The sequence below is a fragment of the Bos indicus genome, chromosome 18, assembly GCF_029378745.1.
Source record: "Bos indicus isolate NIAB-ARS_2022 breed Sahiwal x Tharparkar chromosome 18, NIAB-ARS_B.indTharparkar_mat_pri_1.0, whole genome shotgun sequence".
Classification (NCBI taxonomy): Eukaryota; Metazoa; Chordata; class Mammalia; order Artiodactyla; family Bovidae; genus Bos; species Bos indicus.
The window spans coordinates 11,006,704-11,021,201 of record NC_091777.1 but is presented as its reverse complement, the minus strand read 5'-3'; the positions used below and the strand labels follow the sequence as shown (position 1 = coordinate 11,021,201).

The window sequence follows — 14,498 nt, the reverse complement described above, 5'->3', positions numbered from 1 at the left end:
CTGTCTTGAATGTCTTAACTATGTGAAGGTAAAGAATATTGTAATACAAAGTCATCTCCTAAAATTCTCTGAAGAATTAGAAGGGAGGAAAGGTCTTTGCTTTTAGTTGCTCTTTTCTAACCCTGGAAGATCAGCCATGCTGTGTCCCCAGCGTTGGTGCTGTGACCATGCTTGGCTCACAGAGCGGACCGGGTGCAGGGGAGCCGGGGAGCCTGGGTGCCTCTGCCCTTCCTGCAGGCGCCACCCGCCCCCATCCTGCCCAGGGTGGTCGTCCTGCAGCCCTGCGCTCCTGGGCCAGGGTTCGCACCGCGCATCTCTCCCCTACGAGGTTATTGCATGGCCGCGTGATGGACACTTGCAGACTGGGTCCATCTCCTCATGCAGGTTGATGTTTCTCTCGTGTTTCAGAATGGCAGGCCCCCTTCATTGTGATGTTTGTCATTTTCTGCAGTTGAAGTCAGGGACAGTTTCATTAATAGAGAATGACAAGTCAGGGTTTCTCACTCATGTGTTTGCACTTGCAAGGTGAAGTTTACTTCTTTGTTGTCTGGAAGGGGCTCCTTCCATCCAGTCAAGGAAAAGTCAGTCAATGAGTAGTTCTGTGTTCATAAGATTATGTTTTAACTTTTAAGCACGTGTATGATCCTATCTTCCCAGTCCCCTGGCACAGGCTTAGTGATTCTTTCTGAGCTCCATTTTTCACCAGGCCGTGTCGCTTCTAGACACCACCTCCGCCCCTAGGTCCCAGGTGAAGGCCGTGGACTCCTTGTTAGCCTCTTGCCGTCTGGTAGCTCTTCATTTTGGGGGGAGAGGAAGTAGGTTAAGGGTGCATACTTTACTTTGGTGTTCTGCTAGTCTGAAAATAAAGATTAATTACTTTGGAATCCTTTTTAAAGGGCTTTTTATTTCCAAACAGGCTTTAAGTTGCTTGAATAATCTTGCGGGTACAAATAGGAATTTAAAAACCGTGTTATGCTGGATCAAAAAGGACCTTGTTGTCAGAGACAAAACTGTCAAAGCCCGAGGCCAGGCTGCAGTGCTGTGTGCACTTTCCCTGCCTCGTATGTTTCACTGCCCTTCTCTCCCTCTGACAAAGAAAAGCCTGTTTTCCTTCCGCAGGGTTCCTGGGGCTTATACGCAGAGAATAGGAAGCTCTGCGTTCCTGTAGCCACATGTTTTAGAGTGACCGGCGTGGTAGACGCTGGATGCAGACTTGCGTCATCTCAGTGTGTGGCTGCGTTTGCTTCAGGGCCGAGACTGTGCTATGGGCTGCTGTCACTGGCAGCAGCTGCTGTGGTGTCTGTGCAGTGTCGTCTTGGTTCAGTTGATGTGAATTGTCGTCGGTTTGGGCAGAGGCGAGAGGCTCTGCTGTTGGAGCATTTGTACTGTTTGTGAGGCTCATGTAACAGATACCTTAAATCAGAAATACGTGGGCATGTGTTCTAAAGATGAGTGTCATTGTCGTAGCTTTTGTTACTAAACATGAAGCCTGGGCATCAGCGTGTATAGCTGTGTGCATAGGTACCTGTGTGTTGAGGGGCACTGCCGCTTGTGTGCGTGTAGTCTGAAGACATAGCCTTTCAGCATAAGAAGAAGGGACGAAAATTTGTGCTTGGGGGATGAAAAGAGAGAAGTGATGCCTTTAGGACTGTGAATACCATGTATCACCATTTCAAGTAAAAATGGAAAAGGAGGATTATGGGGATATACATATGCGAATTTCGCTACAACCCAAATTAGTGGCACTTTATACATTGTTTTCTTCTCCTAAAAGTGCACTGTTGTGACTGCATGTTAGATCTTGGTGTGATTTTTCTTTTTTTTTTTCTCTGTTTTGTCATGTGGACTAAATGTTAAGTTAAGGGGCAGCTGGGAAGTGCTTCATTTCCCCACGGAAGTTCTCACTCCTGTTTTGTTGTGTTGTTTCAGGACTGGAGGTCTTGAAGCAGGAAACGGTGGTGGTTGAAAACGTCCCCATTTTGGGGCTGTACCAGCTCCCAGCTGAGGGCGGCGGCCGTGTCGTGCTGTATGGAGACTCCAACTGCTTGGACGACAGTCACCGGCAGAAGGGTGAGCGGTGGTGCAGCTGAGCGGGTGGGCTCAGCGGCCATGACGTTCCCACTTTCTGCCCTGGTCCCCGAACAGGCCCCCAAGAGGTGCTGGTGAACAGGTAGAGGCTGCTTGGGATGTTTCGATAGGTATCTTGGGCCAGACGTGTTTAATAAGCAAAACAAAACTTCGTGGCCTTCCAGAGGCTGGCGGATGGCAGACCCACCATGTGTGGGTGGGAGGCCGTTTACCTGTCTTTGCCCTCTCCGACTCCCTCTCTGGCGTCTGTGTCCCTGGCACTACTCTGCAGGCCCACTCTCACATCTGACCACCCCTTTTCTGCGGGCCCGGCACTTGGCCCTCATGCCAGACCTGGGAGTTTTGGCTGTTGTGAGGGGTGTGTGGTATCATTGTTGGGCGTGAGGGGGTGGCAGAGAGGGGGCACCTAGTCCTTAGCACCCCTCTTTTCCAGCATCTCTTGATGAGTCCTTCACACTTGAAGGATGAGCTTGGACACAGACTTTTCTTTCTCTTGCTTTGTAAAGGAGGGGTGGATGGGTGCGAGTGTTCCATCTCTGCTGGGGGGAGACGACAAGACCAGAACCAGAACCTAGTCTTCAGGGGCAGGACGGCGGGGAGAGGCGTGTCCTCATGGGCAGGTGGTGACCAGGCTTCATGGGAAGGGGCAAGGTGGCTTGAGCGTAGCTGGCCTCCTGCCTGGGGTGCACCTCTCCCCCTGTCTCTCTCCCTGCGCCCTCTCTGTGATGTGAATGTTAAGTGGTTATGCGTTCCTAGCATTTCACGTAAAGCATTAGAATATTGTTCGTTTTTTTTTTTTTTTTTTTAATAAAAATCAAAAGTGAAGGTTAAAGTTACAGTTGAAAGAAGATGAATGTTTTGTTTCTGTAGAGACTGTTGTTGCAGACCTGAGGTCTTGGGAAGCGTCTTTATTGGCCTTGTCAGTGGTTGGGGGCCTGTCCTGTCCCACACTCCCTGTGGCCACCTGGAGGAGCTTTCGGGGCCGTGAGCACTTGACTCGGGCTCTGTTGGGGTACAGGCGCCTCCTGCCATCCCCTCTCCTTTCTGTGGGCCTCTTCTGTCCGTGCTGGTTCTGGGGGACGTGGCAGCCGTGGGGAGAAGCTGGTGGGGGCAGTGATCCAGGTTTAGCCAGTGCAGCTCCTCGGTCTCCTGAGAGGAAAGTCCATCCACTTGGCCCCACGAGGTGGTTGTTGAGCACAGCCTGGCATAGGCCTCGTGGTGACGTCCCCAGGAGGACTGTCTTCCTACTCTGTGGCTGGGGCCACCGACTCAGGGCAGCCCAGACCACTAGACTGCACCTGCACTGACCTTGAGCCCACTTCTCCGGACGTACGTGGTGGTCCTGGCTCTGCCCTCGCCTGAGATCTAGGCTCTCCCCTCCTCCAGGACAGCCTGCGGGCGCTGACTGGGGTCAGCTCTACTCTCCCCTCTTCGGCAGGCCCCCCGTTCTCAAGCAGCTCTTCTTCCCGTGCTGCCGTGTGGTCCTGCTGTCCCTGTAGGGGCCACCCCCCATCCTCGTCATGAGGGGCCCAAAGCTGGGGGGTGCCTGGGCAGCTCGTGCAGCCCCGAGCCTGTGGGCCAGCCTGGCTGAGCCTGTGGCCTTGAAAGGAGGCCCTGTGGGCAGCCGATGACCGTGACGACATGAGTGTGTCACGCAGGGCCGTGCTGGGACCTGATCTTTTCCCGCCCCATTTCCCCCTTGTTCGGGGCTCACTTTAGTTTTCCTGTAGAGGCTGCTTTAAAATAGTCTACTTCCTAAGCAGTGTGTTGCTGACCCCGCAGACTGCTTCTGGCTCCTGGATGCACTCCTGCAGTTCACGTCGTATGGGGTGACGCCCCCCAGCCTCAGCCACTCGGGGGCTCGGCAGCGCCCCCCCAGTGGAGCAGGCTCGGCAGCCCCGGAGAGGATGGAAGGTGAGCGGCCTCAGGGGTCGGGGTTCCAGGGTGGAGGCTCTTGAAACGACGTGGCTTCGGGGCTCTGGGAAGGAGTGGTTAGCAGGTCTGCGTAGTCACTAGGTACCAGGCGCTGGGCCAGGGTGGCTTCACAGGGACTACTCTCTGAGTCCTCTTAGAACCTGGAAAGCAGATACTTCTTCCAAGTCCATGGAAGAGATGGGCCCAGGTCCCTCAGTAGTGGGCCACTCAGCGGAGCCCTGGTCTGCGAGCCCTCATAGCCTGAGGCCCGCCTCCCAGGCTGTCCATGGACGTGTGGTGTGAGCTGGTGTAGTTCTGACCTTTCTACTGGCTGCACTTAAGGAGTAAAAAGAAACGGGAAGTTCTTGTGATAAAATTGTACAGCCCCAGTCCCCAGAATATTATTATTTAAACGTGTGGCACCCAGCCTCTCAGTTGCTCAGTAGCCATGGGTGGGCAGTGGCTACGGGGCAGCACGGATCTGAGAAACAAAAGGAATTTGGAATTTTGAAAATGGAGATTTTCTTTTTGGTCTGAGCATTAAATATTTGAAGAGATGCTGTTTCCATGAAGTGCATCTACAGGTTAGACTCCTTGAGTGTAGGCACGTATGTGTGATTACGGGCATGTGGGGCCCGGCTGCTGCTGTGCATGCAGCCTGGCCACTTTAGAGGAGGTAACAACTAACGAAGTCTCTTTCCCCGCCTCCTAACAACGATGGCCTGTCTGTGGTGCTGCCCAGGGAACCACCTGCATCGGTACTCCAAGGTCCTGGAGGCCCGGCTCGGAGGCCCTGAGGCGCGCGCACTGCCGGCCTGTCCGCACCTGTCGTGGGCCAAGCCACAGCCTTTAAACGAGACGGCTCCCAGGTTGGTGTCTCCTGTGCTTTTCCACTTCTTCTGCTGGATTTATGATTCATTGCTTCTTTTTTAATAGGAGAGAATGGAATTTTACTGACATCATTATCGAATAATCAAATCTAGCTTGTCATTTGTGATGGTTTTTAAATTAGCGAGCCCCCGTATTGACCTTTAGAATCACGCACCCTGGTGGTATTATGCATAAAAAGAGCTCTGGTAATTAGCCTTCTGGTGAAGTTTGCTTGGTTTTTGCTTGAAAAGCTGTGATCTTGTCCCTGGAAGGGTCGCTCTGACTCCTTAAGCTGGAGATCCGGGAGTTGAGTTCGCCTGTGTGCGGTGTTGATTCTGGAATACAGATGGGGTCTTCCTGTGTCCCACCGGGGCGACCTGGAGTCACGTTTATGCCCTCACCCCGTGCTGGGTGTTGTCCCTGGTAAAGTGACCTCAGACTGTGACAGGCCTAGACACTGTGATCTGCCTGCTTCTCCATCTGGCTGTCAAGCTTGAGCTCTTCGTTTGTGTCAGTTCCTTTTAGAAGCCAAAATTGAGTGACCTGTGCTGTTTCTCTGTTCAGGCAGAAGAGCCAGCTCAGTCCACTGGTTCCTGCTTTCTCTAGATCATTCCTCTCCTGTTTTTCTCTTTGGCATTTCTGGCCCCAGCAGGAGATCCTGCTTTGGCGAGGAGGATTGCAGTCCTAGTACAGTGACGCAGGGCCCCATATTTTGGGCATGGGTGTGGGAGACCCCCCCGCCCCCCCACAGCTCCTCTTCCTCTGAGCAGTGCTGCCAGCCACTGTCTCCCTCACGGGCAGCACACCCCACACATGCGGCCATTTCCCCTCCAGGGGCTCCTGCCTTCTCTCCCCTACCAGCTGCCCACTTTGCTTGGGTCTCAGCATGTACAGTGTTGGGGGGCGGTGTGGCAGGACACGGGGACTGCCATCTACACGGTGAACCATGAGGAGGGAGATGCCTGCAGAAGGCCTAGAAGCTTCCTGTGCTTGACTGTCATCATGAACAGAAGCCCTGAGTGCACCTCTCACTGACCATGTCATCTTTAGAACAGGCTTGATAGGAAACGGCATTGGAGATTCATCACGTTGTCTCCTCGTCAGCAGTTTCTTCCTGAAACTTTAATTACTGAGTACTTTTCCATTCCAATTAACACGCCATCATTTAAAATTTTCTGATAAGATTCCATTTTTATATCTCATTTATTTATAACCTATCATTATCCAAACATTCAAACCAGACTTTAATTCCAGCTGTTGTCAGCAGTTCACACTCAGTGGACAGTCGCTGTCGGCAAAGGTTCCTGAAACCCATTTCTCCATGGTACTGCTCTGGGCTCTGAGAACAGGTGACAGTGTCCTAGATCTGCGTGTCCATCAGACAGCCCGTCACGTACCAGCCTGGCCCATCAGGGTGCTGCTGCTGTGCAGCCCGTAGAGTTTGATTTTCACTGTTGCTCTCTGGAATTCCTTCTTCTTAAAACACCCACCAGGCCCCACCTTTATCTCACTTCTTGCTGGAAATTGTTCTCAGTCCTCAGCGACCTAGATCTGGGTCTAGATTCTGAATCTCTGAGGAGATGCAAAACAATGTCAGAGCGTCACAGTCAGCCCTGGAAAGGGCAGGGTCGTCAGCCTAGTGCCGAGTGCAGGTGTTCACTCCGTCCTTGAAACCGGGATGTAGTTCCCGGCGTTGTTCCCGGGCGTCCATACTACGAGTGGCTGTAGGTCAGACCTACGAGGAGCCCCACGCAAGGCTAACCTGTCCTCCCGTCGGGACATTGTGGAATTCTCAAATGATAGTGTGAAGCTCTGTCACCCCGACTGCTCAGCAAGAAAGGGTCACTGTGGGGTAATTAAATTCCAGAACAGGAGAGCGCTGTGAGCGTTAAAAGACAGCCCCATGTATATTCACCTGCAGAGTTATAAAGCTTAAACGCATCGATTCCGTAACTTAGCATTGTCAGTTTAATTTCCAGACTGATGAAACTGAAAAGCAAAGTGAAATCATATAAAATAGAGCAGGTTATAGTCCAAGCAGTTGCCCAGATGGACGTGCCCGATAGCAGCTTATCCGAAAGCCTCTTTACGGAGCTGGCATCTCCTGGCTGCCCACTGACCTGCCTCTTGACTGCTGCTAGAACTCGACTCTCTGCTCTCACTTGGCCAAAGTAAGAGATGGGCCAGCAGGGTCCACATGAATAAGAAGCAGAATGGGGAATTCATAATTGCAAGCATATTTTATTCTCTTCCTTTATTTTAGCCAGAACGGTCTTCAGATTTTCCGTCTGCACTCTTTGCTCTCATCTCTGTGTCTTCCCACGCTGCTCTTGGCCGTGTACCAGCCTCTCTTCCTCAGTTACATGTGCTTCCCATCTCAGAGTTAGTACTGAGAGTAATGATGCAGTCGAAACGAGTGCAGTGCATTTTGCAAAGCACATGTGTTCCCTTCATCATCCTGAGCCCTCAGGCAAGGCCCATGCTCACTCCTTTATTCCCGTGTTTCTGTCCACTGCTTGGTTACTTGGGTGTCTGCCTCGTTCTCCGTCCTGCGCGTAGTGTCCTTGAGGACCAAGGTGACAGCTGGCCCCCAGCACCAGGTCTGCCCCCTTTGCCACATCACAGTAGGTGCCCATGGCTCTGCTGTCCCATGGTGGAGACTGGTCCTTCCAGCCGGGCTGTGTCCACTGCCGCTGTCCACCAGCTCCTTCAGAGGTCACGTGTAGTTTCCTCATTTTCTGCTGGGTCGTGTTCCTGGTTGGAGCCAAGACAGTCTCGTGTTGGTGGTGTTATAGACCCTCTAGAAGCATCTCGTGCATAAGGTCTCAATCTGACGTCCTCGCCTGGGGGCCTGGAAGTGCCCCTCAGTTATCCGCAGTTGTGTTTAGATAGACATAGATGGGACATCAATTCACGTTTCTGTTTAAATCACTTTGTTTCTTAGGAGTTGGCTCCGTTGCCTGGGGCCAGTACAGTTGCTTATGTTTATTTTGTTTGAATCTGTTTTCTTGAAGTAACCTTTGGAAACACCAGAAGTTGCTCTCCATTGACCTGGACAAAGTGGTACTGCCCAACTTCCGATCGAATCGCCCTCAAGTGAGGCCCTTGTCTCCTGGAGAGAGTGGAGCCTGGGACATTCCTGGAGGTCAGTTCTAGGTGCTTTATTGTGGGGCTGAGTCATCCTATGGTTTATTCAAAAGAGCCTCTCCCTTTTGCCCAGGAGGTGGGCCGGGCCGTTCCTGTCTTTGCCTTCCTGGGAGCAGCAGTGGTCCAGGCTTTCTTCCTGGTACAAATCACAAGGCCAGAGCAGACCTAAAGGATCAATCCATTGTGGCCTCTTAGAAAATCCTATCTGAATTTTCAAATCAGAATTTATTTTATGATATTCATCTGTCACAGCCTGGCCCTGAATCCTCAACCCAGACATCTCCACCGATTCTCTGCCCCAGCCCACCTGGGATGGGACTTCCCTAACCTGGGATGCCCAGTTAATTCTGGGGGTGTCCCTTCCCCCAAGTGACATCAGATGTCCTTCCCCCGCCCCCAACCCTGATATGGCTTTGGCCTGGCTAGAATGTTGGGGGCAGGTGGTCCTTTATCTGGGACGATGGGATCAAGTCATTCTGGCAGAGTGTGGGCCCCTCATCTGCTCTGGAAATCCCTGTGCTCTTACATGACTTTATAGCTCCCTGGGGGCATTTCTCCTGGGTCTAGGAACTGGCCAGAGAAACTCCAGGGATCAGGAAGGGGTACCCTGTCCCATGTGGTCCAGCCCTGTGTTCTGGAACCCAGAACACATGTTGTCCAGTTACAGAGCTGACGACAGCACGAACCCAAGGGTCCACCAGCAGCCACGCTCAGTTGCCCACCACAGGTCTCACCTGGGGGAGGCCTTCCCAGCGGTGAGGCCAGCCGTCCTCACCTCCCTGCTGGCCGGCACTTTTGTCTCCTCCTTTCTCTGGGTCACTATGAGCCCAGCTGGTTGCAGCTGTCAGACTGACCATCTTCCCACTGTCCTGCAGGGATCATGCCTGGCCGCTACAACCAGGAGGTGGGCCAGACCATTCCCGTTTTCGCCTTCCTGGGAGCCATGGTGGTCTTGGCCTTCTTCGTGGTGCAGATCAACAAGGCCAAGAGCAGGCCGAAGCGGAGAAAGCCCAGGGTGAAACGCCCACAGCTCGTGCAGCAAGTTCACCCGCCAAAGGCCCCCTCGGTGTGACGTCCCCCCGGCCGGCCGTGAGAGCCAGGGAGCGCCTTCGCAGGCAGCCATGGGGCGGGTGGAGCCGTGGGGTCTGAGGGGCCCCGGCTCGAAAGGGCTCAAGCCTTCACCTGGGCGTCTGCAGTAGCTGAGAGCCTATGCTGCACGGGGCTGGGGCCACTGGAGGGCCCCGAAGGGCAGCCTGGAGTCAGACCTCGCCGGCTGCCCATGCACCAAAGACTAAGACGACGTCTAAAGGCTACTGGGGAGGAAGCAGCTCTGACCAAGCCAGACATGCTCCATAAAGGCTATTTTCTATATTTATTGTTGGGGAAAAGTCACTTTAAAGACTTGTGCTGTTTGGAAGCAAAGCTATTTTTTTTGTCAATGGAATGCAGTTTTTTACTATTTCATCATGAGGACTAACACAGATGCTGCGATCTCCTTTTTGATGAAAGAACAGACTGAGATTTGAAAGAAACTTGCACAAATCTGTGAAACATAGCCCTTTGCTTTATTTTTATAAGTATCAACTGCCATCATGTTTTGTAATTTGGGTCTTGATTTCACCATTGTCGGTGAAGAAAATTTTCAATAAATATGCATTACCTGTATGAAGCTAAGGGGCTTCCTACGTGGCTCAGTGGTAAAGCATCTGCCTGCCAATGCAGGGGACATGGGTTCAATTCCTGGGTTGGGAAGATCCCATGGAGGGAGGGAATGGCAACCCACTCCAATCTTCTTGCCTGAGAAGTCCCACACACAGAGGGGCCTGGTGGGCTGCAGTCTGTGGGGTTGCAGAGACATGTTCAGACATGACTGAACATGCACACATGCATGCATGAGGCTAAGAAGCAATGTGTAAGTGGTCCCTTTCCTACCTGTCCCTTTCTCCTACTGACAGCCTGGAATGGGTTCTGAATCAGCCTACTGAATTCTTCTTGAGATCTAATTCACTACTACAAAATTCTCTTTACAAGTGTACAGTTCTGTGGGTTTTAGTATATTCACAAGTTTGTGCACCATCAGTGCTGTAATTCCAGAACACTTTCATCACCTCCAAAAGAAACCTCGTACACAGTAGCAAGTCAGCCTCTATCCCCTCCCCCACCGCCCCAGGCTGGCACTGATGTGCTGTCTCTGAATTCACCTGTTCTGAACATTGCATGTAAACAGCAGCATGTAATCCATGGCCTCTGGGGACTAGCTGCTTCCGCAGCGCGTGTTTTAGTGGTCTGTCCGTGTCATAGCTGTCTCAGTACTTCACTCCTTTCTGGACCTCATGTGGACAGGTCTTAGTTTGTTTATCCTCACTTGATGGACCTCTGAGCTGCTTCCACTTTTTATCCATTGTGAATAGTCTTGCTTTGAGCATGCGGGTACCATTTTTGGTGTGGACATAAGTCTTCATTTCTGTTGGGCTGACACCTAAGAGTAAAATCCTGTAGCTTTATGCTTCATTTTTTGAGGAACCACCAAGCTCTCTTTCCAGAGCTTCACTGTTTTATCAGTAGTTCCTGCCAGCAGTGTGTGAGGGTCACAGCTTTACCTTCTCTCCAACACGTGCTATTACCCATCTTTTTGACAGTTGCACCCCAGGGGATGTGAACTGATGTCTCACTGTGGTTTGATTTGCATTTCCCTAAAGATGAGTGTTGAGCATTTTTTCATGTGTTCATTGGCCATTTTTCTGTCTTTGGAGAAATGTCTGTTTCAGTGCTGTGTCCATTTTTTGAGTTGTCTTTATTGTTGACTTCTAAGAGTTCTTTATATATTTCAGATGAAAGTCCCTTATGAGATTTATGACTTGAAAATAGTTTCTCCATTCTGTCAATCATCTTTTTACTTTCCTAATGGTATCCTTTCGGGCCTGAGTTTTTCATTTTGATGAAGTTCATTTTATCTCTCAGGGTCGATTTCTAAGAAACCATTGCCTCATCCAGGGCAGCCTGTTAATTTTTAACCCCTGCCTGTATAGTCTGCTTTCTGTTCTTCAGCTGGCCCAGACATCAGCTTTTTGATGACAGGTGAGGACAGACTGACGGGAAAGGGCAGAGTCCGTGTGGGGTCAGGGCGCGTGTGAGGTCCCGGGAAGAGAGGGACCCCGGACAAGGGATGAGGGAGGAGCCACAAACGCCCAACTCTCCCTGCCACATGTCACCCTCAGCAGGTCACAGCGGTAACCTGGCGGCTTTGAACCATGTTCCATGGCTGCTGTTGCTTTGAGGACTTAGAGGCATTGCTGAGGGCCCTGCAGAGCTCTCCCATTCCCCCAGTTGCCGCCCCCGAGAATGTGGACGTTACAGGCGAAGGAGCCTGGAGAGAGGGCTTCAGCAGGGTGAGCGTGCACAGAGAGGGGGAGAGTCTCTGCAGGACCACTCGATGGCATCTGCTGTGCGCCTCCCTGTCCTAAGGGGAGACCTGTCGGGGGTTGTGGGATACAAGGCCCACCTGGGAGGAACGTGCCGGGGCCCTGGGTGTAGACTCAGACCGGCCACTTCCAGCCAGTGGGCCTTGTCTGCTGTCATCCAGCCCTGGGCCTTATGCAGAGGCAGTGCTCAGTTATGTTCTCTGGCTGACTGTGGGTCTCTTCCTAACACGTGTGCCTGAGGCCTACTCACTGCTTCGAAAAGTCCCGTGTTTGCCTGGAGTGGACTCTCATTGTTCTAGGGAATGGCTCCGTGTCTTAAAAACCAAAAGCAGGAGCAGCTGCCCCAGCACAACTATAGATAGGCCTGGGAGTCCTCGAGGGCCGTGGGGTCTCCCAGGGGCTGAGCATGGAGGTTGGCCCCAGGGCTGGTTAGGCATGCTCACCCAGGCAGGCAGTATCCTGACTGTGTGGAGAGGGGCCAGAAGTGGGGTGATCAGGGTTTCCTTAGCCCTGCTGCTTACTCTTCCCACCCTCAGCCCTCCCCTGTGTTGGCACACCGGTCTGGGGTCTTCCCTGCACACACCTAGCCTCTGGTGCCCGGGTACAAGGACCCTGAGGACCTCCCACCAGCACAAGGCTGTGCTCAGCGAGCCCCCCTGGAACAACGGTGCTGCCTCTGCTGAGCGCACCGCTGGCCTAGCCAGGGGGGTGTTTGGTGTGCATTAAGGGGCTTGGGCAGGGTAGTCTCATTCATCCCGTGATACCCCAACCACCATTTCTAGGCTGAGGGGGGCCAGCCTTCCAACCCAGATCTGGCCTGGGCCTGAGCCCCCAGTGCCAGATCACTTCTTATGGTGGGAAGGCTGTCTGCTTGCCTGGTAATGCTGGGGGTGCTACTCAATGTTTACTGGCTCCAAGATGAAGTGAGTTAAGGACTGTCACATGTAGAGTAAGAAGAAGTTTCCAGAGAAAAAAACTCGATTTTTTTTCCCCCCGATGGGTGGTGCCATTAAGAGGATGTTACTATAATAGGATGTTGGTTTAATTTGCTGGTAACATTAGGGCAGTGCAGGCAGAGATCCCTGCGCCTTGCTCTAGACTTACTGAATCATATGCTCCTTGGGAAGAGCCTAGAAATCTGCTTTAAAGGCTCCCTAAGGTAAACAGGGACACAGACATGTGTCCATGTCCGACCACAGTGGTGTGATCACTCACCTAGAATGTAGGTGAATGACATCCTGGAATGTAAAGTCAAGTGGGCCTTAGAAAGCATCACTATGAACAAAACTAGTGAAGATGATGGAATTCCAGTTGAGCTATTTCAAATCCTAAAACATGATGCTGTTAAAGTGCTGTACCCAATATGCCAACAAATTTGGAAAACTCGGCAGTGGCCACAGGACTGGAAAAGGTCAGTTTTCATTCCAAGCCCAAAGAAAAGCAATGCTAAAGAATGTTCAAACTACCGCACAATTGCACTCATCTCACACACTAGCAAAGTAATGCTCAAAATTCTCCAAGCCAGGCTTCAGATGTTCAAGCTGGATTTAGAAAGGGTGGAGGAACCAGAGGTCAAATTACCAACATCCGCTGGATCATCAAAAAAATGAGAGTTACAGAAAACCATCTACTTCTGCTTTATTGACTATGCCAAAGCCTTTGACTGTGTGGGTCACAACAAACTGGAAAATTCTTCAAGACATGGGAATACCCGGCCACCTGACCTGCCTCCTGAGAAATCTGTATGCAGGTCAAGAAGCAACAGTTAGAACTGGACATGGAAAAACACACTGGTTCCAAATTGGGCAAGGAGTATGTCAAGGCTGTATATTGTCACCCTGCTCATTTAACTTAAATGCAGAGTACATCATGCAAAATGCCAGGCTGGATGAAGCACAGGCTGGAATCAAGATTTCTGGGAGAAATATCAACAACCTAAGATACACAGATGACACCACCCTTACAGTAGAAAGCGAAAAAGAACTAAAGAGCCTCTTGATACATGTGAAAGAGGTGAGTGAAAAAATTGGCTTAAAACTCAACATTCAGAAAACTAAGATCATGGCATCTGGTCCCATCATTTCACGGCAAATAGATGCAGAAACAATGGAAACAGTGATAGACTTTATATTTTTGGGCTCCAAAATCACTGCAGATGGTGACTGGAGCCATGAAATTAAAAGACGCTTGCTCCTTGGAAGAAAAACTATGACCAATCTAGATAGCATATTAAAAAGCAGAGGCATTACTTTGCCAACAAAGGTCCATCTAGTCAAAGCTAATTTTTTCCAGCAGTCATGTATGGATGTGACTATAAAGAAAGCTGAGCCCCGAAGAATTGATGCTGTGGTGTTGGAGAAGACTCTTGAGAGTCCCTTGGCCTGCAAGGAGATCAACCCAGTCAATCGTAAAAGAAGCCAGTCCTGAGTATCCATTGAAAGGATTGATGCTGAAACTGAAATGGCAATACTTTGGCCAACACCTGATGCGAAAAACTGACTCATTGGAAAAGACTCTGATGCTGGGAAAGACTGAAGGCAGGAGAAGGGGACGACAGAGGATGAGATGGTTGGGTGGCAACACCAACTCGATGGACATGAGTTTGAGTCAACTCTGGGAGTTGGTGATTGGCAGGGAGGCCTGGCATGCTGCAGTCAATGGGGTCGCAAAGAGTCAGACACGACTGAGCGACTGAACTGAACTGAGGGCTGGGCACCTGCCCACTGCCCTGTGACTCAGCCTCCGGTCTGGCTGCTAACACCTGGGGACTCTTCCTATGGATGTGGTGGGTGGAGGAAGGTCAGTATTAAGGCTGTTTGAAGATACTTTCTCACTTTCAAATGCCAAGGCACAGTTTTCCTTTAGCTAGAGCGGGACTCCAGATTGTAACTCAGGGGTCCATCCCTTTCATAGGGGGAGGGGAGAGCGAGGCCTACGCTCTGGGCCGAGTGTCACCTGGAAGCCTCCCCCGTCTCTGACCTGCTACTGAGAAAAGGCCCAGAGCCGGGCTGGGGGGTGGACCACGGGCCTCCAGCCCTGAGAGGTGCCGACCCTCAG

General features: G+C 51.5%; 2 protein-coding genes across 4 annotated transcripts in view; both read left to right on the top strand.

Moving 5' to 3' along the window:
* The window catches only part of MBTPS1 (membrane bound transcription factor peptidase, site 1), a 44,808-nt gene extending 35,115 nt beyond the window's left edge, over positions 1–9,693 (top strand). For 2 of the 3 annotated variants that reach the window (XM_019979425.2, XM_019979424.2), the window contains exons 19-23: positions 1,930–2,070; positions 3,871–4,002; positions 4,745–4,871; positions 7,887–8,017; positions 8,895–9,693. In XM_019979425.2, coding sequence (XP_019834984.2) covers positions 1,930–2,070; positions 3,871–4,002; positions 4,745–4,871; positions 7,887–8,017; positions 8,895–9,091 — 728 coding nt within the window. In that variant the 3' untranslated portion in view covers positions 9,092–9,693. Of the gene's footprint in view, positions 1–1,929; positions 2,071–3,851; positions 4,003–4,744; positions 4,872–7,886; positions 8,018–8,894 lie in introns of those variants that run through there. The other variant, XM_070770376.1, reaches the window with a different exon arrangement.
* A 138-nt stretch (positions 9,694–9,831) lies between these two features.
* Positions 9,832–14,498, top strand: part of SLC38A8 (solute carrier family 38 member 8) — a 49,701-nt gene continuing 45,034 nt past the window's right edge. Inside the window, exon 1 of the mRNA XM_070770378.1 lies at positions 9,832–14,240. The gene's annotated coding sequence lies outside the window, so the exon portion shown is untranslated. The remainder of the gene's footprint in view (positions 14,241–14,498) is intronic.